Source organism: Podospora pseudoanserina, chromosome 5, assembly GCF_035222485.1.
Source record: "Podospora pseudoanserina strain CBS 124.78 chromosome 5, whole genome shotgun sequence".
Taxonomy (NCBI): domain Eukaryota; kingdom Fungi; phylum Ascomycota; class Sordariomycetes; order Sordariales; family Podosporaceae; genus Podospora; species Podospora pseudoanserina.
This window is the reverse complement of record NC_085924.1, coordinates 1,239,521-1,262,721: the sequence shown is the minus strand read 5'-3', so window position 1 is coordinate 1,262,721 and position 23,201 is coordinate 1,239,521. Positions and strand designations below refer to the sequence as shown.

Sequence of the window (23,201 nt, the reverse complement as noted above, 5' to 3'; positions counted from 1 at the left end):
TATAGTAAACCTTAAATAACTATAGTTTAGCTCTTTCTTTTAACTTAATTTTATAGTCCTACGGTCCTTACTTTAAAAACCCTTTTAAATATTTAACCGTAAAGGCTAAATATCCTCGATATTCTACCGGTACCGCTTTTTTCTTACCTTTTTCTACGTTATTATAATAAATATATTTATTAATCTCCGATATCTTTACTAACGTCGTTAACCTTACTTTTTCGATTTTACCGCCTATATCGATAAAATATACTATTACTTCCTATACTTCTTACGGTAATACCGTAGAGGATGCTTATTCTGCACTTTACTCTATACGTACTTCTAATTTTTTATCGTTAGTTAGATATTTTTAAGGCTCTTTTAGTTATAAGTAGTTACTATCTTTCTAATCGATATCTAAATTATAATCTTTATACTATAGTTACCTTAGGATTATATTCTTCGAGGGTCCTATATTTATAATATCGAATATAATTAATATTATTTTTCCTTCGATTATAATATCTAGGGGTAATATCTTTTTATAAATCTTTTACGTAGGAAATAAACTTTATATAACTATTTATTCCTTTTTTTTTTTTTATAGTATATAGGCCTAATATACGAACTATAGCGAAATTAAATTCGTTTTTATATTATCGTCTACTAATATTACTGCCTGGAGATTCCTTTATCGTATAGTAACCTAAAAGCGTTTATCTTTCTTATTTTCTCCCTATACGGTAATAACCTCGTTAACGAACGTTAGGTTGTTATCCTATACTTTTGCCTTACGCTAATACCTTTAAAGATATCGTTTATAGTCCGTTAGAGGTTAACGGCCTCCGCGAAGGGCCGCGAGTCGTTTCTTAAACAGTTATATCGTTTAAAAGCGTCTTTCTACCTCGGGTTATTTAGTAATATAAAGTCTTTTAACTATATCCGCTTAGCTTCCTCCTATTTTCTATTTTTAATATTCTTTCGTATTTATATTTAATAGCGGTTTTTCTATTTAGTTTTAAGCGTTTTAGCTTAATAATATCATTTAACCTTCTCCCGTAAGTATATAATATAGTCTGGGCTTAGGTACTATCTTAATATTACTTTCTCCTATAAATATATATTATTATTTATATTTTAACCGTTTATATATTCGACGTAATACCTTATATACTTTAGTATAATTTATATAACCTAAAGGCTATCCTTTAGTTTAACCGGATCTTAAACTTTCTATAAAACGTAATCGTTTAGGTCCTCCTATTAAGCTTTTTCCTATCGGGCTATAATCCTTTTAATTAACTATAGTTTACTTTCCTTACTTACCTTACGTACCGGCTAGTAACCGTATAGCGATTTACTTTAATAGTATTTTATATATCCGTATATAATATACTAGAACTAAAATATTTTTTAATACTTTAGATATTTAGGATAAAGCTATATCGTATTTCCCTTATAGGGTATATACTATATAGGTATTAGCGTATCCTTTAGTAACTTCGCGATTTTAATATTAGCGACTTTCTTACCTTTTTAATATTTTTCTTAACTTTTATATAAGAGCTTTATAGGCTATAATATATCTTATAAAATAGTAATTCTATATTTACTATACTACCTTTTTAATATCGTTTACTTAGTAAGTCTTTATATAAGATCTTTATCTTTAGCGACTTCCGTAGTAACTTCCGTAACGATTTATATTAGTTAATCCTATAATACTTATATTTAAAGATCTCTTTCCTCGTGCTTCGCCTTTAGCCTTTTTAGGGCTTCCTTTACTTCCTGGAACTCTATATCTTTTTATTTAGCGTATTAATTAGAGTTTTCTTTAGAGCTTACCGCTCTACCTTACTAGTACCCGATAGCTATTACCTTTATAACCCTCGGTCCTTTCGATATAGTAATTAATACGATTTCTTTTTTTTATCCGAGCCGTTTAAGTACCCTATAGTCCTTCTTAAAGTATTTTACTTTACTGTAATTAAAATACTTAAAGTTATTTTTACCTTAGCCCTTACCTTATAGTCTTTATTACTATATAGTATTAACCTTTATTAGTCTTACGTATATAGTGCCAAAGTAGCTAGTGTTAAGGTATCTTTTTTTTTACTTATCATTAAAACGGTTATTACCGAAGTATCCTTTATTATTATTATTACTATAATAACTTTTATTATTTCTCTTTTCTATACGCCGCTAGAACTGCCGATCGTCGATCCGAATAGCTATAGCGATATACTTATCGATAGTATTAGGCCTTAACTCCTTATATAACTTATCCTTTACCTTTTCCTTAAAGCCGTTATAAAAAAGTTATATTAATCTTTTATCGTTAATAGTATTATATAGGTTATCGATCTTAAATAAAGCCGCGTAGTTAGCCGTTAAGCGCGTTTAGCGTAAATTTACGAGCCTCTCTTATACGCGTTTTACCTTATCGTACTTTCTAAATACTTTTTTAAACTTAGTTTTAAAGATACGATAGCTCTCGAAGTATTTTATAGTAATTTTCTTTTAGTCCTCCGGCTCCTACTTATAATAGTTATCGAGGATAAGCTTAAACTATGCGAGAGCCCTATCCTTAAGTTTAATAACCGCGAAGATTATTTTTAACTTTTCGTTAGTAAATTAATTTAGGTAATAACGAAAATAGGTATTAAATTAAATTAAAAATCCTTTAAGTTTTACCTTTTTTCCTCTATAGCGCTCCGGTACCGGGAATTTAACGGTTAATTTAAGTACAGTTATAATAGCGATAATCTACTTCCGGGTCTACTAAACTTTTTCCTTAAGCTCCCTAAGGCGCTTAACGACCTATTTTGCAATAGTAAATATAGGTCTGGTACTAGTAGAAGGTCCCTCGCTATCTGGGCTAGGCGGGACGCCTCCTATCTAAATATTCTTAGGTCCGGCTATAATAATAAAAAAACGCTTTTAACTTATCCGTAATAAAATTAAAGTAAGTATATAACGTATGACGAACCCCTATTTAGAACCTCTGAAAGGGATATTAGTCGAAGGTATTTCTAAATAATCGTAGCTCGGTATAACTAAATAGTATATAATAAAATATCTTAATATAAATACTAAATACCGTAAATACAAGCTTAAATTGCATACTGCGAAACTATCTATCTACACCGGCCAGTTCCTCCGTATATATAGACCTCAGGACCGTGAGGTGCTCGCCCTGCTACGGCCCCGATCACTCCTAGCATATTGCATCCTGCGAAGTACTCGTCGTGCTATCCCCCTAATCACTCCTAGCACATTACATCCTGCGAAATGCTCGTCGTGCTATCCCTCTGATCACTCCTAGCACATTGCATCCTGCAGAGTGCTCATAAGCCTTAGCGCTATAGCACTTCTGCTTACCCCTGATTGGTCATCCCCTGACCTCCTTAACGATAGGTTAGGAGCGTCCTGCGCCCCACATGTGGCGCGGCCTGCTGTTGGGTTAACTGTGACACAAATAGTTCCGCAATATATAATATAAGTTACATTTGTTGGTTTTAAGACTATTTTTATTGCGATAAGCCATTATTATATATTATTTAGCTGCATTAAACTAGATTATCGAAAAGCGCCTTTAATTGAAATCTTTTTTAGAAGTTCTAGATAGGGGTTCGCCAGAATAGAGCAACAATTATACTATACTAATTGTTTTAATTGTAAGCTAAAGAAGAAAAAAAGGGAAATTCTAATTGTTTCTATAAAGCAGGGCTTTTGAATAAGCTAAAGCTTTAACGACTTCCTCTTGCTCCCAAAGTCTCACATACCCTACGTAGCCCACACGTGCCCAGTATCCATCAGTCCGTCGGTATTAGATTTTCGAAGTATTATTTTATATTACTAAAAGGTTTTATAATATTAATAAAGTCGGGGAATTATACTTCCTTTACCGTGTTACTAAAAAGATACTAAATATCTTATTTTATTAGTATATTGGGTTAAATTATATATCGAAACGAAGCTTTTTTAAGAGGCTAAATAGTATCTATAAATGCCGTAAGTATAAGCCCGATATCTTTATCTAATAATTTCCTAATAAAGTTACTATCTCGGATAAAGGTCTATAGCTTCTGTTGAAATAGATGCTATTAAGGCCTGTAAATATAAGCTCAAATAGCTATCGGCGCAGTACACTGAGAGCGAAGAAGACTTTGACTGCAGCATTCGACAGTTGCCGTGGCACTGAAGGAAGGAGGATTATAGGGGCGGCGCCCTGTAATATATAGAAGAGAATTACTGTAATATAGGCTTGTGAGGCACTGATGAGTGTGGTGAACCAGTATATTAATTGAACCTTGTAGACTAAAAAATAGCACAGTGGATAGGGTGTGAGGCAGAGGTCTTATAGGCCATCGGCCTCTTACTTGCTCCCCGAGGGTGATTCCGTTCCCGGGCCTGAACGCGCGTTTCCCGGGCCCGAACGCCCGCTAAGTGCGCTATCCAAATATAAGGTTACAGGCTACGTTGCCGCTATCGTTTGGCCACTGCAGACCACGTTGCCGCTACTGTTTGACCACTGCAGGCCACGTTGCCGCTACCGTTTGACCACTGCAGGGCACCGGCCTTAGCGCTCGGCCTTCCGGGACCTCGGATTGCTTCCGGAGGCCGAGCCTCCGCTCCGGTAACCGCAGTCTCTAAACACTGCTGATTCAAGCCATCGTATTGCCTCTGAGGCCCTGTAATATACAGGGCTCAGATACACTGTAAAATCCACAAACAAAAGCTGTATTTTAACAGCTTCGGAATAATAGCTTCCCCTAAGTCCGAGAGCTTAAGCATGGAAATCAGCTTCGGTACATCGTCGAGAGGAGTATCGGAAGGACCGCCGGGAGGAGCGTCGGGTAGAGTAGGACGATCATTAGGAGGAGCAAGAAAGTATCGGGAGGAGCATCGGGGTAGCCGCCAGAGAGGGAAAGAGTAAGCCGAGCGTCAGGAAAAGCAAGACGAGTGTCGAGAGGTAGGACGGGAGGGGCATTAAGTCGAGGAGTATCGGGACGAGCGATGGAGGGAGCATCGGTAAGACTATTACGACCGCTAAAACGTTAAGCAGGTGTAGATGGGAGTGGTATTCGAGCGACAATGTTAATAGAAGGCGATTTGATATTAAGTAGCGTGCTGCTAGTGGGAAAAGACTCGGCAATCGAAGAGGCATTCCTGGTGGTTAGATGGGGGGTCGGCGGGATCGTAGAGTAGGAGTATCGCCGTCGACTATCTTAATAAGTTTGCAAGGTATTAACCTAAGAGGCAGTTATGGATTTAAGATCCTTAGTCTCTTTTTAAGGCGCTGTAAGTCAGTTTATATTTAACTTACTTAGCAAGCCTAGTGGATAAAGGAAAAAAGAGCGTTAGAGAACAGCTAATCAATAGCGAGGTTGTCAGCGTTATTGTCGCGGCTCTGCGGTAAATCATTGCTAGCTAATAGGGCTAGCGAGATGGACCCACTACAGACGCAGCCTGCTGCGTCCGTAGTGGGTCCATATCTTAGCGCTAACAAGCGCCGTCACTAACATAGATACTTCACTCCACACGTTAATAAGTAGAAGCACTATAGGGTAACGTTGCTATACGATAAGTCTTACTGGCCAGTAGTCTTAGATATTCTTAGGACAGCTTGCCGTAAGAACTCCTAGTTGTTTTCCTTCCTGGAGATCCGGAGCTAGGCGAACCACGTTTCCCGTGCCGGGCCGCTCACCGAGTTTAAGTATCAAAGCTAAGGAGAAGGTATTGTAAGTACGTTACTTCGACGGACGCCAAAAACGTACCGAAAATTCGAGTGACTACGGTAAACGAACGAAAACAAGGGTAATTAACGGGAAGCAAGTAACTAGGTAAAAGAAACTAAAATCCCTTGCCTATTAACAACTATACTTTAGTATATTTTTAGGCCGCCGACAATACCGTCCTTCTACCCGCGCCTCTAAACTACTACTCGAGCCCTCTAACTACTGGTTTGGGGTGCGGCCACAGGCCTAAGGGTTTGAGTAAGGAAGTAGGGCTCTCGGAGGATTCGGGGGTTCAGGAGTCATGTATATAAGCGGTCTGCTTCGGACATTCTATTTTAGACGGGACATCGACTTTTATTTCTTCATATTTTTGTGCCTTGCACGCGTGCAGGCAATTCTGGCCCTCTGATCAGGCCGATCAGGTGCTTATTATGTGGTTTGCGAGCCCATAGAGTCTTTTCTTTGTCCTACGTGGAGTGCGGCCTGCGAGCGAGCCACTGTCACGCAGGTGTGTCCATTCAGAGACCCTGTTGAGGGTATATTTGTGGTGTTGTGGTTGGTTTGTGTTTTCTCACCATTTCACTACCCCCTCTGTTCACGCCGTCGACCCATCCGCAAACCCCACCATCAGCTCCCCGTACCTCCCCTGTCCACCTCAAACCCCCTCTTCCGCGCATACTCCCCAGACACGACAATAATATCCGACTCCGAGTCCGGCAGCGTCGCGACCCCCTCCCCAGCAGGGTGCCCCCGCTCCCGGCGCTGCTCCCGCGCTGCCCAGACCTACCGAACCCATGTAGTTCACTTTCGCTAGCTATCGCTGTTGTCGTTCCAAAGACTGTGCTCCAAAAGATCCTCAAGATTGCTGAGACGAACGCCTTGAAATGAACTCCACCCAGACGGCTTCGCTGACTGAACACCCAGGACCGGTCGTGGCCCCGCAGAGAAAGGACGTATCCGATCCATGCCTACCGTCACGCGATTGAAGTCGAACGGGTTTTCTGCCTTAATGCCTGATCCTGGCACTAAGTCTATTCGTTCACCCTTAGGCATCCTCCCTGGCCACCACCTATGAACCGAAAGCGCCGGACTGAATTCGATCACATATTGGTCGCCTTGGACGTCAACGATTCGAGCAGGAAGGTAGAGTTCCGAGTTGTCGGTAACATGGTAATGGTATCGAAAATCCGGGTACATGACGGGTGCCTCGATAGAGTCGCCGATATGGAAGCATCGATAAGGACGAACGTCGTACCTTTGAAGGTCTCTCCGCCATGGTCGCCATAGCCGCCGCGTGCCCTTTCCGAGTTGCGTCAACTGCTTCTCGGGAAAGAAAAGGCTGCCGCTATCTTCCTCATCCCCTTGACTATCGTCCTGAGATTCTATAATATCGGATGGTACTTGTTCCGGTGCGCTGTCCCAATTGATATATTCTATCTCTTCGCCGTCCACTTCCGTGACTTTCGAATCGTACCAAAGTCCGTCGTACTCAATCTACCGAATCACAAATTTCATTTCAATAAAATGTACTGCACGGTGTTCTGGCCGAAATATTACATACCTGGACCTTTTCACCAACTTTCGGTGGGTGGGTGAAAACTTTCGACGGCCCCAAGAGTGTACACTCAAATTCCGGTATGGTAGAACCTGAGGGGTTATCGTCGTCGCGTAGCATCTTGTCGAAGAAATTCTTGAGCGGCCTCGTGAAAAACACAATAGCAGTCGAACCCACACCCGCCGTGATAATGTACCGCTCCCCGTAACATGCCTTGAACTCGGTGATGTGAAGGTCACCGCTCCAGGCATGATCACCTGATTCCAGCTCATGCCGGATAGACAACGCAGCGCCGAGAGAGATGCCCGCGATCGGACGGACTCGCTTCGAGAGACTTTTACGCTCGATTTGACCGGTTTGAAGGTAGCGTACGTAAACGTGAACGTCTTGGGCAGTATCGTTGAAGTAAGCGAAAAGGGCGTCGCTGCTTGATTTCACGATCTCTCGTTCGGTAACGATTCCAAGTTCATCAGGTGTTGGAACGGCCACGATTTGAGCAGAGATCCAGCCGACGTGATCAGAAGGGGACTCAATTGCCGCCGGCAAGGGAAGATCCCCGGATTCCCTTTCACATTCGACAAGTGTACCGTAGCCTGCGTTTTCGAGGGCCAGCCTTCTCAGGGAATCAGACAAAGAGGAGTCGCGAAGAAGATTGAAATAGTCATGAGGCTTGACGTAACCCTTGTGTAACGGATCGAGAGCAGACCGAAGAGCAGGGAGCCAAAGAGGCCGGATTGAGGAAAGACGACGCGTGCCGCTTTGGTCGATGCCATAGCGAGATCCTCGCTGGTGAACGAGGTCGATATTTCCGGTTTCAAAAATCCCAGTCGGTATCTTTTTGAGCACAAAAGACGCTTCTATCTCATGCACGAAGCGTGCCCAAGAAACGTACAGCGTCTGTCAAGAGACGATATGTCGGTATGATGCGGTAATATTGAAAATTATAAAAAAGAGGGGAGAAGGGGGGGAGGTTGTGAGGAGAGTAAGTTTGAGCGTCCTTACCTCGTAGCGAAGAGTCGAGGCGTTCAGTTCGTCTTTTTGGAATCGATCCTTCCAAAATGATGCTGCTTCTGGGTTCTGCGCCTGGTACTCTTGAACAACCGAAGTGTCCGGAGACAGAGTAGCCTCCTGGAGTCGTTGCCGAAGGTATTCACATTCCTTCATGAGGCTTCCCACCATCCGGTCGATGTTAGCAAAATCCGTACTGAGGTCCAGGTCGAGCAAGTGTTCATGGATAGTTGGTGTTTGTACGACGGCGAATTCAACAGTTTCCTTCCCACTCGTACGTCCCTGTCGCACCCTGATGTCCTGGAGAATTACAGTAAACACTACGCTGTATACCTGTTGAAGTTGTTCGGCCTTGCGTTCAATTTCTGCGAGAAGGTCAGAAATCTTGCTAAAAGCCCATATCCGCTTGACAAATTTCCTGCCGCGCGACTCTGTCTTAGTCGCAATTGTCGCTCCAGCAAGGTCGATGTCCAAGGCCTTTGCGCATTCTCTGCACGAACGCGCGATGCTTTCCAGAACATCCAGGATAGGCACGAACTGTGACGCATTGGTCTTGAAGATGTCCTCGTTCAAGGGGCTCTCAAACACCTTCAACAAAAGTGTAAGGTTGGTGGTCAGCAGTTGAAGCTCTTCGGCAGCTTGGTTGAGCGAATCCAGTCGGTTCTTGATTTCCAATCCCAAATTAATGAGGATGGTCACCGTGGAAACGATATCCATGGCCGACATGGTGAGATATGTGTGCCGAAGGTGGTTATTTTTTGCAGCCGCTGGAGTGGGTTGGTTCTGCGCAGGGCGGGGTTGACTGATTGACTCATGAAGCTGAAGAGTGCGTTGGTGGGGTATCAAACGACGATTCTGACCCACCCCTTTTCTTTCGGGCCGGCTAATTAGTCCGGTCGCGAGCGGGGGCAACGCATATCTGCTCATTCTCGAGCGAAAAATATGGCTCAGATGTCACCTGGTAGTGGCTACGAATTGATAGTTCTCTCCCCCAATGCTTCTTGACGCCCACTCTCTCTCGACCGCACTCCATGGAAAGCTGGCTGAAACTATCTGGAGCGGTGGGCTTAGACGACCTAGAGCTTGCCGATTTCCCGGTCACCGGGCGCGGTGTCAGAGCACTGCGGCGTTTCAAGAAAGGAGAGAGAATTCTCACCATTCCACGTGGCGTTCTCTGGACGGTCGAGCATGCATTCGCTGATCCCCTTCTTGGACCAGCTCTGCGCTCCGCGCGGCCGCCCTTGTCTGTCGAAGACACTTTAGCTACGTACATTCTCTTTATCAGATCTCGCGAGTCGGGATACGATGGCCTGCGAAGTCATGTGGCGGCGTTACCTACGAGCTATTCGTCAAGTATCTTCTTTTCGAAAGACGAGTTGGAAGTTTGCGCTGGAACTTCACTGTACACCATCACGAAGCAGCTGGATCGATCGATCGATGACGATTACAGGGCATTAGTCGTGGGAGTACTTGCACAGCATCGGAATCTTTTTCCACTCGACAAATTCACCATCGAAGATGTAGGTGTTATACACGTTGTGATAGACTTTGCAGCTCAACCGCTAAACGCTTCTTCGCTCCGTTTAGTACAAGTGGGCTCTCTGCACCGTGTGGAGTCGTGCGATGGATTTTGCACTGCCCGACGGAAATTCGATCCGACTTTTGGCGCCCTTCGCAGATATGTTGAACCATTCGTCCGAGGTTAAGCCGTGTCATGTCTACGATGTCTCGTCTGGAAATCTCTCTGTCCTTGCAGGGAAAGATTACGAAGCCGGAGATCAGGTATGTTCGTCTTGTTCTCTGATGGTAGTTACCAACTTATTTACGTCGGGACGTTTTTTTCAGGCTTTTATCTCTTACGGACCCATTCCGAATAGTCGCCTTTTACGTCTCTATGGCTTTGTCGTGCCCGATAATCCTGACGACAGCTATGATCTCGTTCTTGCAACGCACCCTAATGCGCCATTTTTCGAGCAAAAGCATAAGCTCTGGGTATCGGCTGGACTCGATTCAACCTGTACTATCCCCCTCACTCTCTCCGATCCGCTACCGAAAAATGTTCTTCAATACCTCCGTATTCAGCGATCGGACGAATCGGATCTCGCTGTCATAGCGTTTCGGCAAATCAATGCTACAGATGAGAAAATCAGTGATTCGAACGAGGTGGAAGTCCTGCGGTTTTTGATAGAATCGTTCTCTCATCTTCTAGACAGTTTCGGAACGCAGCTGGAAAAGCTAGAAGAACAACTCGCAGAGGGTGTCTATTCTCCGGGAGGGAACGCATGGGCTGCGGCGCATGTTAGCTTGGGCGAACAGAGGGTGTTAAAGTTGGCGAGAAAGAGAGCGGAGGATTTGCTATCGGTGGTGGAGAGCGGAAGTGGCAATGTGAGGGGTTCGCTGTCGGCACTGGCGCGCTGCGCGAATTGCGAAAAGGTTCCTGCGCAGTACATGTTGTGCGGGAGGTGCAAAGCCGTTGCGTATTGCGGGCGTACGTGCCAGGTCGCTCATTACAAAGAGCACAAGGCAATATGTCGAGCTACCGCTTCTAAGAGTGGTTCTGGGATGAAGTGAATGAAGAAGGACCGGCTTGTCCAAATCTGGAAAGGGGTCTTTGTTAGCGTCCAAGACTGGCGACGATTTGAAGTCAAGTGGTAATTTGGCACAACCAGTTCGTGAACCAGTCGTTTGGCAGTGGGTGTTGGTATCATTGAGGCTTGTTAAGGACTTTTAAACTCATCACCGATTAATGTCAAGGGGCTCGAGGGGCCACCCCACGCCTACCCCGAGGCACCTCATTCGCCATGCCTGCTCGGCTGCCTCTCTGGAGATGGTCAGCCACACGCCTGCGCCATCATGAACCCCTCCCACTTTGGCTCCAAGCTGTCAAGTCTGAGTTCTCGCGAGCGGGGGAACGTGTGCATTTTGTACATTCAAGGCCGTGCTGGGCTTGAAGTTTTCTGATCGAGTGGAGCGACCAGCCAAAGAGCAACCATGCCTTTTTCACCCCACTCTTTACTCTGGAGAGCAAGGATGCACCAAGCCAGTGCGACCTTGCTTCTCCAGGCAATCCTTTGCCGACTGGTGGATCGAGGCCCTCTTTGCAGTACCGGTTGCGGCGTCAACGAGAACGCCATCGCCCACTCAAAATGGAATGGAGAGCAACCTTGCCTGTTTGGGCAGCAGTGTCTTTGCTGCATATCCAACACCTGGGCACGTCTCGTGCGCATGAAGATGCTCATACTCGTCAAGCGCCTGAGTCTCTTCCATGTTCTCGTAGGGCTCCCATGTCTCCTCTCCACCCGTCCATCTTACCAGCAGTTCCAGGTCGCCGTCATCCCGCGTTCTATGCCGGCAAATCGCCTGGACCGCCCACTCCTCCTCCCTTTTTAGCTTAGTATAATATCTCAACTGGATAGCCCCGGCACTGCGCCCCGGGAACTGCTCGGCAATCTCGATCCAAGAAAGTCCCTGCCCCTTTAGCCGAAGGATCGTTGCTCACCATGGCGTACAAGGTGAATGAGGAGGCGGTTGAGATCTTCATGGGCGCCTTTTACCACGCGCAACCCGGATAGCCCGCCGTGAGCTACTTCGCGACCGCTCCAGGAGGGCCTGGTATATGCAGCGAGTCCAGCTTGCTGACTACGTTGTTCCGGTGCTCTACGTCTCACAACTCGGCCGCGAGGCGCCCGGGGCGGGGAGCAACAACACGACGGCCATCGCCGACAGAGTCCTTGGGCCACTGAGACGGGCGGCTTCTGCCACAGGCTGCGATGCCAACCACTCGTCCCTTCCGAGCCGAAGAGAAATTCCCGAGTCATACAAACGACAGCACCTAAAATCGACCCCAACACGGACTCCCAGTTCCAGAGTACATTGCGGAGAAAAGCCATAGCGATAGCAAAGAACTTACCACAAGTGTCCAGGCCATCACCACCTAGGAAAAACTACACTCGTGACAGAAAATGGGCTATCTTGACGACTATCCCAGATGTCACTGTTGAACCCATTCTTTCACCTGGACAAGCGACCGACAGCGACTACATCTTTCGACCTGCGGCACCTTTCACACCTACTATACCCACGCTTCGTCACGGCCCTATACGCCTGAACAGAGCCGATCTGCTAGCCGGTAAATCTACTGCCGCTTTCGACAACACACTGGATCAGACTGCTTTCCAGATGGCCATTATCGGCGGCGTTGGCGACTTCTTTGGCGAGTCTACCGACTACTCCACACCATCCAACGCTGAATTCAACGACCAGGATCATATTGTGGACTGGTTTGCGGAGTTTGACTTCGACGGGCCAGGAGCGTTAATCTCGGCCGCCGCACAGAAGCCAGAGATTCTACTAGCAAATCCCGAAGACCCCGAAAGCAAGCCCTCGAGAGCCGCTGTTCCGAAGCCGACGGCAGAGTGCGAGACGAGACCAACACCTAGCCCCAGTTTAATAAGATTCGGCGCTCTACCTAGCATTCCGGACAGCATCAGCGCTGGGCAAGAGAGTATCAAGTGTTTCCAGCACTCTATATAGCAGCATAGTGAATATAAGTTGACGAGCAATACAACGAACTTAGCGACGGGCAGATGCCAGAAGGGTTTGATGCCTCACATAAACGTGCCAGCATGAGCAGTATCCAAGCGCCTGCCACAAAGTCCGATACTTGATTTAGTAGTAAGTTATGATGTTGACGGAAATGAGTATGTCGTATCGATGGGTTTTAATCTAGGGCATAACTTAGGGGATTTTCTGAAATGGGAAGCGGAACATATCTTTGGAGGATATCACGATCCGGACTAGATACTGTAAGGTCTTAGAAAATGTTGAGGTATTGAGTATAGATCTTGGCAGTTATAGAGTTGTTATGCATAGTGACTACTATAGATGTACAATAATATAACGGTCTGAACAGGGGAACTGGATACCTGGATATTTATTTCACTACTCCATTTTCTTTTGCAGGGCATCATGTGTTTCCTCTACAAGCGTGGAGGCTGGAGAGTTAAGTGTTATATCCTCCCACTGATCTTTCTCCTTATCCATCCTAGGACGTGGTGAGCTGCCGCGCTCACCTGTTCGTTTTTCCAACACGTGGGCTACATCAGCGACGCTAACTACTGGCCTACTTGGTCGGTATTGCACCTCGGTGAAATCAACTGGTCGAGTCGCACTTAAGCGGGCAATCGTAGCTCTACAAAAGCTAAGAGAGAAGTTGGATTACCACACACTATTATCCCTGTTAGCTAAATTTGCTGGAGGGGAATGATCACTTGCTCTACAACTATACTCTTTCCCACAGAGGCATCAATCACAGAGTGTATATAATGGTTGCGATCGACTTGGTAGAAACAACGCTAATATTCATCGTCTTTAGTAGAAGGCTCTTTCTTTTTTTTTAGAGGGGTAAATCCGCCACACAACGAAGAGCGTCTTCATACGTTAGCACATAAATCACGGAGAATAGGTGGGGCAACTCACGTGAAGGGTGTCTAGAGCTTTCAGTATCTTCAGTTCTTCGCTCACCCATTGCTCTTAATAGTCCCGTTCTAGGCGCCACAACATATTGACTTTACGGAGCAAGCTGTGGCCTTGTCGCTCCCAGAGATATAAGGCAAAGGAAAGGACCACGGAGATTCTCGCCCCATTGGCGACAGGCATCACGGTCTGGTAATGTTATAGACCCAAATCTTGCCCGTCTAAAAGTAATATCTCGTTTGATTTAAGCCGTAGAGATTAGAGAGAGCGGCTATTATGCGAGATCAGAAAAGTCAGATCCGGCTCAGAGTCTTTTGCGGCTAGTTTCTCCAGAGACTTTGCTGCCTTTTCATGCTGCAACATCTCCACAAACATTGCTGCCCCAGGACCCTCAAGAGGTTCTGCTGGGTCTGCTGCCGCAATTCTTTCTAGGAGTATTCTTGATCCCGGAGACACTAGAGACACTGGTACTGCGGCTTGCTGGAGAAGTTCTAGTGTCACAGGCTTCCCCAGACGCTTTAGATTCGCGAGCCTACACTTGCCACCCTCTCTCGTCACCGTAGCAGTCTCCACACCTCTTCGCAGTCATCACCCGTGTTGCACCTGACGCCCATGCAGTCGCCGCCGTGAAGACAGCCCAGGTCGCAAGAACGGCGGCACCGGGCAAGGCTCTTACATCTGTTCAAGCGGTGCTGGGGGCCTTCCAAGTCACCACCACGTTAGTCCGTCACACAATATTAAACGTTCATTCTTTTATAAGAATGTAGTCCACAATCTGGTGCCCTAGCCCCTGTCCCAAACCCTCTCCCCAGCGTACCCATTCACAAATAAAAATTTCGATTTTCGATAGCGCCTACGCCCTAAAAATCGGTTAAGGAATTCCCTCTTCCCAGTAATAGACGTCTTCAGGTGGCTCTCGTTGACCACCGTTCCCTCGTGCTCGGTGACGGACTAAGCGACGAAGACAAGGTTTCTTATCTACATCTGACCTAAAGCTGGTCGGTGATAGGGGGATGGTGCCTCCTTCCAATATTTCGTAGTTCAACGCAAGGTTCACCCTACTCAATACCGCTTCGTCGAATACCTGCAATCGGTTTATGGTGAGAAACAGAATACCATCGTATTGTTCCAGCTCGCGCATCAACACAGAGACCAGGGCGTTAATCTGAGGATTATCCGAACGTTGACTCAAGAACACATCCGCTTCATCGAGGAGTAGTAGTACTCTCCAGCGGCTTGCGATCTTGAAGACTTTTCTCAGGATTGGTTCCACCTTGGTGGGCTCTACCCCTATCTACCCAGCAGGGACCTATCAGGGTCAGCGAGAAATCAGAATATACGGAGATACTTACAATATAGAATGGAATTCGAGAGGACTCTGCCAACACCTCTGCGGTCAGTGTCTTCGCAACACCTGGAGGTCCACTATTGTTACTTATTACAAATAGCTCTTCCAAGAGGGTTAAGACTACAAACTGAAGTAGGAAGTTGATTCCGCGGCCTTCCCCTTGTACGAAACCCTTAAAGCCGTCCTCAGGCGCCCGTTTCTGATATGTCTCCGTCAGAGCCCGAATCGGCAGCTTTTGCGCCTCGGGGATCTTCACGTTATCAATGTAAGCTTCGCTCCACTCAACACTACTAATATTAGTGACGGCGAGATTCACTGCGGCATATTAGTAGATTTCCATCACCTTGGGAAGGGGAACGAACGGAATATCTTGGTCTTTAAGTAAAAATCTAAGACAGTTGGAGCGCAGATGAGAGACTCATTCTCCGTCAGCTGATCTGGATCAAGGTTTTCAAGCTTGATCATGGCGCCCTGCCTCAAAACGAGTACTTAGGTCGCACTTTTTGAACTTGCGGACAGGGATAGTTAGGTTTGTTCTCCTGGAAACAGATGGCATCCACCATGATCCTACCCTAAATATACCAACGGACGATTTCACCTTCATCATCAATGTAGAATACCGTGCCGTCATACTGCCGATGATGAATACCCATCAAGGAGACGTACTCGCGGCCGCATTCAATAAGCTGTCTCCTGGCTGTGTCTAGTTCGGGGTGGTACTCGAGAGGATGTACCGAGAGAAGCCCGATCCGCTTAGCCCCCCGGAAGATGTCAATTTCGATACACACGGTGGTTTCCCCAAGTACCCTTCCATCACTGTTCAGGAAACGGGTACTAATGTGGAGATATCTCGAACCGGCTCGTCTCTTCATCTCCTCGCAGTGATTGTAAATGACGCATCTCGGTGCACCAGTGCCACGGCAGGTAGCAGAAGCCTCTGTGTGGTCGGAAAAGGGCCCACAGCAGGTCATACGTAATCTCCTTTCTCGAGAAACTCTTCAAGGTGCTGCTGGATCGGGCCGTAGGTAGTCTTGACGTATTCCAGCAAGACCCTATGGGCTTCAGCGGCCTGGGGATGGTCTGCGAGATGTTTGTAGCGCGACTCCAGTTCCTCACGGATATGGAAGAGAATGTGACGTTCAACCTGTCTGTGTTAGAACCAAAGTTCCAAAGTGTGAATGTAAGCCATACCGAAGGGGTAGCATCAGCCAGGGAGACACAGCGCATGTCTCTGACATCACGCAGGATATCTCGTAGGAATGGGGACTTGATGTCGATAAAAGAGGATATTTCCAGGGTGTTCCTCTCTGGAATGCTGGTTAGTAGCTATAGAAAAGCATGGGAGAAACTTACCGACTCTGTCCCGGACAACAAATACGTATGAGTTGAGTTCGTTAGATTCCGAGTGTAACCATTAGGTAATCTTTTACTTACCCGCTTTATCGTCCCAACTACCACGCGGTAAGCCTTCGGTTTGTAGTTAGTACGTTGGTACTTACACTTCATCCACACGCTTGTATCCTAGTTTCGATCCTCGTTTAGGTCGGGGCTGTCTGTTTCTTGAAGCTTTCTTCGTCGAGGCGCTTGATGCCATCTTTGAAGTGATGAGTGCCTCAACCGCTGTTATAAGCCGATTCGCCAGGTCAGATGCCTCATCCCGATCAAGGCTACCGGGAGCAGGCGTGGAACCTGCACGGAGGGCGTGTTGGGGAGCCATCTTCTCTTGGGCCATGGTGAGAGGGGGCCGCTGTCCGGTAGGAACTGAGATTCAAGGCGTACTTGCCCGTTAGAGCCGAAGGTTGAGCTACTTGCACTCTTTGGTGAGATATTCTAACTCTTATATCCACTTGCTCGCCGCATGGCTAACCGTTCGGCACACTGCAACTTGGCAAGCTCCCCTCGAGACACCAATTCATTCAGCCGGTCCAAGAAAACAATATTCAAATCTGGCTCAAAATGGGCAAAGTGGGTTTGAGCTACTGGAGCGGCTTTTCCCCGATAATTGCTGTCAAAAAGCATGCAGGAGCATGCAGCTTCGTTCCAGGCTGACCTCGGTCGTAAGACTTCCTACCCAATGAATCCTAAGGCGGACGGATGCTTGTACCCTGCCCAAGAGTTCTTGAGGTCTGGAGGTGGTGGAATGCTCTGCAGCTAGGTGAGATGCCGGACTAGATGGGCGTGGACATCTCGGTGCTACCCCGGGCCGCGCTCTCTAGAATACGAGACGTTGTTCCGGCATGTTCGGGACATAGTATCTGTTCCAACGTGTCCGTGCCAGCTGTCCTCGGAGCAGTTTTTCCGCTGCGGCTGGCTTGAACTGTATGGACCAGAGCTTTTTCCTTAATCTGGCGGACGTAAAAGCGCTATGATTGGCTCTAGTGAACTCCATCCTTTGAGGGGTCAGTGATACTGCTAAGCCGCTAAATCCTACAGTAAAATAGGATGTGTAAGGCGAAACTCTTACGCTTCTCTTGTTCGGTATTAGCTACAATATGCCAGGGTTCGTTTTGTTAGCGTAAAGGAGGTGTTCTGGCTGGTTTGCTTGTTTTCACTAACAAAACGAATCCCCCTAGATTGTAGAGGAAGGCCCCGGCGGATCGGAATCATAGGAGTTTCTTAGTGCACAGGCAAATCCCCTACTTAGCATATGTCATTCACACTGACGTAGGGGAATACATGTAACCATATTGGCAGCACATTTCGGGTTGAGTAGTCAGCGGCTATTGTGTCCTAGGCGGCGTTCCGCCAGGGAAGGCGGCGCTATAGGTTATCGTGATATCCTATATACGTTTCGTGACCCGGAGAGTTCTATAAGCGGATAATAACATTACGTATTACCTATAGGGGCTAGAACTTCTCACGTATATCTTTACTATTGGTTGACCAACTTGGGGATCACTTATGCCCTTCGTGGCCTTACAGGCATTCCTTATTTTTGGGCGAAGTGGCCAGGTTCTCAAAATGTTTTCCGAGAAATTCTTAAAACTCTGTGGGCACCAGAATCCGGTTATTGGCTTATTCTCTTTCTTTTCATCTCTTCTTCGTGCATAACGGAGCGGCAGGGTGGCAGATGGGGCTGCCAGGCGGTGCCATGACGGTGTTGATAGGTAGATAGTGCTGGCTGTCCAATGCTAGGCCGTAGAAGAAAACATTTCGCCTGCTCTAACTTATTGTTGTCTATCCTTGTGCCGGTGGAGGAGACTCTGAATAGCCTCATCACACATCCACTGTGCAGTGCAGGTGGTGCATGGCTTGCCATTGTGCTGCAGGTGTTAGCAAAAATGGTGCAAACGTGGAAGATTCAGGACGGCTGGCAATAGGTATCCCTTGTCATCAAGTATGACAGGATATAAGGTATGCTGGAAAGGATGGTTGGCACTAGCAAAGTCTTCTAAAATACACGTTCAACATGGCATTTTGGCAAGCCCATCACACTTTGCACGCTGATGCGAGCCACCGCTGACTATCTACATGAGAAAATGCACGTATAAATTTGTGCTTCGAGGAATTTCAGAAGTCACTTGAGGTTATCAATTTATTATCTTATATGTTGGGGATACATTACTAACGATTTCTAAGGTACACTGCCTTCAATACCACTAAGCGGAAAGAAGTGTGGATAATGTGGCCTCACAGTTCAACTGTTGACCCAATAGGCCCAAATCTGATGTTGGACCACACAACCTTTCTGTATCATGTCAGATTCTTTCTTCACTATCCACAAAGGAGACTTACGCCTGACCATTGCTTGCTCGAGCAATCGAGGGTTCATTATCCTCCCATGGACAGGGTCCACGCTCGACACCAGGATCCCGGTCATCATAAGGGGGTATCTTGGATGAGTCAAGCCAGGTGTTCCACGTATACCACTTCCACCAGATTATTAGCGGCAAAACATCTCACAGCACCAGAATATACACTCACATCAGCCGCATCAATCGATGTGACCAACACCATGGGCCGGCTCAACACCTGCCTTTGGTGTGTCGGCCAGCCATTATGCACCGCCCAGATGTCTTGCTCCATAAAGACGTTGGCCTGTACATCACACATTTCCTTACTCAAGCCGCTTTGCTTTGGGAGCCCATCCCACGTTGGAGCTGGGACATCAATCCTTTTCCCATCTTGGATAAAGAACTGATACTGACGGTCTTCTTCCCAACGAGTCACAACGCTGAAGCCTTGTCAGCAACACATAGCGCGGGTCTAAAGCATAACACTCACTTGAACTTCCTTGTGGTATCAACCAGCTTCCCCTTCCCATAAAACTCCTTCGCCCCCATCCTATACGGGTTGTACTCGCACCCTTTCCTGGCACACTTTGGTGGAACCCCCCTCTCGTCAGGATCATAATACGTCGGGTCGCACCAGGGTCCGGGGCATGGTTCATAATCATCATTCTCACAAATATGCGAAGACATCGAGTATGAATGAGCGTTCGAGTTCCTGCATCGTCATCAGCCGTATCCACTCTCAAGACAACACAACAGCTCACCAAACCGCAAACTCGGGACAACAAGCCCCATCACTCTGCCACTGGTACCCCCGCGCCCCCTGTTTATTCGTCGCGGCCCTCCCCCCAACAAATCTCTGCCTATCCTGACACCAGCCGTCACAATACCCAGTCCCATATTCCGCCCCAGCCTCATTCCACGGCTCATGCCTCTCCATCCCCCCATCAGCATCCATAGCCACAAACCCCAACGCAGCATTAACCCCACACCCAACAGTCGACAAATCCACCTCAAAACTAAGCTCATTCCCCAACAGCACAAAAGTCTGGTATCTATCCTTCTTCTCCAGCAAGAAAAGCCTTGAACCATAATTGGTAGCGAACTCGATCCTCGTCACCAGCTTCTGCATCAGGGTGGCGTTGGTGGTAGTGATGCCATAGCTCCAACGATAGTCCCCGGCTCCTTCGAGAAGGCACTTTGAGGTACAATTGTTAGTTGATGCAGGACTTTCATCACCTAGGTCGCAAACGGCGGGGTTCCACCACTGGGTGCCGTCTGGGTTTTGCTCCACGCAGTTGCGATACTTGTCGTCGTGGACCCAGCGCCAGTTGGCGTCGAGGACGAGGGAGGAGTTGATTGTTGTGCAGTTGGTGGGGGAGGTGCATTGTGCCCATTGGAAGGGGGGGTGGGTTTCGGGGCTGAGGTTGCCTTTCTTTTGGGCGAGGGATGAAGGGAGGAGGAGGGGGAGGAGGAAGATGGAGAGGAGAGGCATTGTGGGTGTGGAAGGGCAGGGTTATCATGGAGTGAGCGTACTAACGGTCACAAAAGGGGGTGATGGGGTATGGTTTTATATCGACAGTTTTTCTCTTGGGAACAGCGAAGACTCAGCCACGATGGAAATGATGGTTTTCGGGACGGGAAGCCGATTTGCGGGGAATTTATATTGCTGATGCATCTCGAATCCTCCACTGTGACGCACACCGTCAGCAGCACTTTATATCGCTTCATGTTGGGGCTGTAGAACCTGGTGATTTACTTTATTGATTCGATTTACGAACTTTGGGCCAAGAACGGTGTGTTCGAAAAGTGGGATCTAAAGCAGATATCGGAGCAGCGGTCCCCGTGGCATCTGACTGTTCGAGGTACGCTAGCAGTTGAGTGCAAGATTAATGATGTGAGGTCTAACTTTCACGTTGGCTTGATGACCCTCAATGAAATCATGCACCTGTCTATAAAATGGACGAAAATAGACGGTTATGACTTACATGCATTTAACATAGGTAGTTAAGTGTAAGTGAACAGGAAGCAGTCTGAGCATTTGCCCCTTAACAATCTCAGCTTTAGATAGAGACAGTCTAGGCTTTAAATAGAGGTAGTGTGAAGTTTAAATAGAGATAGTGTAAGCTCTAGATAGACATATTCTAAGCTCCATATAGACATAGTCTAAGCTTTATGTGTCAGTCAGATGAATTGAAGAGGCCTGGACTATACTCTACACACGCTTGGATAAGAGTGAGGCGGAAGACTATATTTATTGGTTATAACGTGCATCTATTTACCTTAGGTATTAGTGAGTAGGAAGCAGTCAGAGCCTTTTATCCTCGGTACTCTCAGCTTTGAGTAGAGATACTCTAAGCTTTAGGTATTCTAATGGATAGAGATGGCTTGGACTATATTCTTTATTAGCTTCGATTAGAATGAGGCAGAAGGCCACATGTTTGCAAGTCTTAGCCAAGAGATGACGCTAGTATCATGCTTGTCACCTATTTCCGTACTCACCGGAGACAACTACTGTCAAGGTCATTGTATAGGCGACAATGAAGAAAGAAGTCTATTGTTCCCTCTTCTATCCACCAACTTAATCCTACGGATCTTTTACGTCTTAGGCAACACCGAAGGAATCCGTTAAAGGAACGAAGTCTCAACCATACACTTCTAGAAATTTGTAAAACACTATTCGTGATTGTCTGTCTGGAGAGGAAAAGAACGTCTATGCCCTTTCTACCCGGCCACTCCCGCATTACCAACCCCCGCCGTCTGCGTCTTCCGATTACACGAAAACCACGCAGCCTCCAGAGACAACCTCGGCTTCATCATCCTTCGCACCCCTGACTTCGCCACCACCATCTAGAGAGGTTTCAGCTTTGCAGACTACAATATTCTTCCCAACACGTCAGCAATCTACGAAACCGTAACAGATAACGTTGATCGGCTCGCTCTCGAGGTTGACAACAGAAACAAGTGGAAAAGAACCTGGCAGATCCAGGGTCAGGATTGAACCGGTGAAATCCGGCGATATCGCAAGGCGGAGCAGGAGCTGTTCCAAATCCACAGCTTTGACATGCTCACCACGGCACGTGTCCGGGATATGGTGGCTTATGTGCAGCTAGACTTCACGGGGAAAATCTATGGGTACACTGTCAAGTCGCGGTCGGATATGTCGACCAACCGCGACTTCTGCTTGAGAGAATACGTTGCCGGGCCGTTTAGACGGTGGTGGAGCTGGAAGACAAGAGGGAACTTGTACACTGGGAAAGATCCAGCATTAGGTAGGTACCTAGATATGTAGGTAGCTGTGAATCACAACTGTGTCTCCGAGAAAGGCCACTCAATGAGATGTAAAAGTTTTACGATCAAGACCCCGCACAAAGTCCCCGTGAATGTCGTGTTGAATAATCATCTGTATTATTTTCTGCATATTTCATATATCTTATATCTCAACCTTCCAAAGGGAGATAGATGATCCTGTCCCAGTTTTCCCATACCCAAAAATTATGTTCCAATCCTGAATCATTACCGGCCTAACCAAGGCTCATTCTACATCATCCATTACGTCCCTCATCGTTCATCTATTTGGGGAGCGCCTTTCTCTTGATGGTGTTCATCCTCTCCAACAGTCCGATATCCCACCATCCCTCCCAGACCGTCTTTCTCTTCTTGGGAGCACTAGGAATAGGGGGTGGGCTGAAAATCACCGTCTCCAGCGCCGGACTGGGACTCGTTTGCTCCTTGAAGCGAGAGCTCCTGCCTGGCGGCGAAGGGACCACGATAGGAGGTGGGACGGGCACACCGCCGGACCTGCGGTTGCGCCGAGCGGCCATGAAGCCTCTAATAGGCGACAAAGGAGAACAGGGAAGGCGAGTTGGCACCCGTTTGTGTTCTTCAGGAATTTTGTCGTTGCTGGGAGACGTGACTGTTGCTTGTGTGTTCGGAATTGTCAAGGTAAGCACAGGGACCCGAGACGCCAGGGGGGAGAGGCCCTGATATTGTCCCTCCTTCTCATCAGTGGGAGACCCTGGGATCGTCGGCATTGTCTTGGCTGGCGCTCGCATGTGTAGCCTGGGCGGTGGGCGCAGCCCTTTGGTCGGGGGACTGCCGCCAGTGAAAACGCTGTTGATGGAAGATGCGTCCGATTCACAGCTGTATCTAGGCTGAGTGATTGACAAACCGAGGGCGTTATTATTTCCAACAGAAAGCAAAGCCGCAGGGGGAGCACGGCTGTTCCCGCGATCGCGGATGGGCACCAGTGGAGGAGGGGGGAAGCTTGGGTAGTAGGAATTGGTGGAAGCCATTGACTTTGTGCCAAGAGACACGTCCGACTCCCATGCTTTCCCAACACCACGCACTCCTCCGTAGGT

The 23,201-nt window shown here is 47.1% G+C and overlaps 4 protein-coding genes across 4 annotated transcripts; 1 reads left to right on the top strand and 3 right to left on the bottom strand.

Moving 5' to 3' along the window:
• Positions 1 to 6,533: 6,533 nt before the first annotated feature.
• On the bottom strand, positions 6,534 to 9,012 carry HET-Vb (MLKL and TUDOR domains-containing protein; the record flags this gene model as incomplete). The annotated part of the gene is made up of 3 exons (XM_062948492.1): positions 6,534 to 7,217; positions 7,285 to 8,175; positions 8,281 to 9,012. The coding sequence occupies 3 exons, from the start codon at positions 9,010 to 9,012 to the stop codon at positions 6,534 to 6,536; spliced, it is 2,307 nt and encodes a 768-aa protein (XP_062798766.1).
• A 185-nt stretch (positions 9,013 to 9,197) lies between these two features.
• Positions 9,198 to 10,985, top strand: HET-Va (Lysine or histidine methyltransferase). The gene is made up of 3 exons (XM_062948493.1): positions 9,198 to 9,806; positions 9,874 to 10,068; positions 10,132 to 10,985. The coding sequence occupies exons 1-3, from the start codon at positions 9,318 to 9,320 to the stop codon at positions 10,855 to 10,857; spliced, it is 1,410 nt and encodes a 469-aa protein (XP_062798765.1). The 5' UTR covers positions 9,198 to 9,317; the 3' UTR covers positions 10,858 to 10,985.
• Positions 10,986 to 18,739: 7,754 nt separating this feature from the next.
• Positions 18,740 to 20,335, bottom strand: QC764_512770 (uncharacterized protein; the record flags this gene model as incomplete). The annotated part of the gene is made up of 5 exons (XM_062948494.1): positions 18,740 to 18,797; positions 18,845 to 18,978; positions 19,034 to 19,283; positions 19,340 to 19,555; positions 19,605 to 20,335. 5 exons carry the CDS (start codon positions 20,333 to 20,335, stop codon positions 18,740 to 18,742), a joined length of 1,389 nt encoding a protein of 462 aa, XP_062798764.1.
• A 2,077-nt stretch (positions 20,336 to 22,412) lies between these two features.
• On the bottom strand, positions 22,413 to 23,135 carry QC764_512775 (uncharacterized protein; the record flags this gene model as incomplete). Its single annotated transcript, XM_062948495.1, has 1 exon — positions 22,413 to 23,135. One exon carries the CDS (start codon positions 23,133 to 23,135, stop codon positions 22,413 to 22,415), a length of 723 nt encoding a protein of 240 aa, XP_062798763.1.
• Between the last annotated feature and the right edge of the window lie 66 nt (positions 23,136 to 23,201).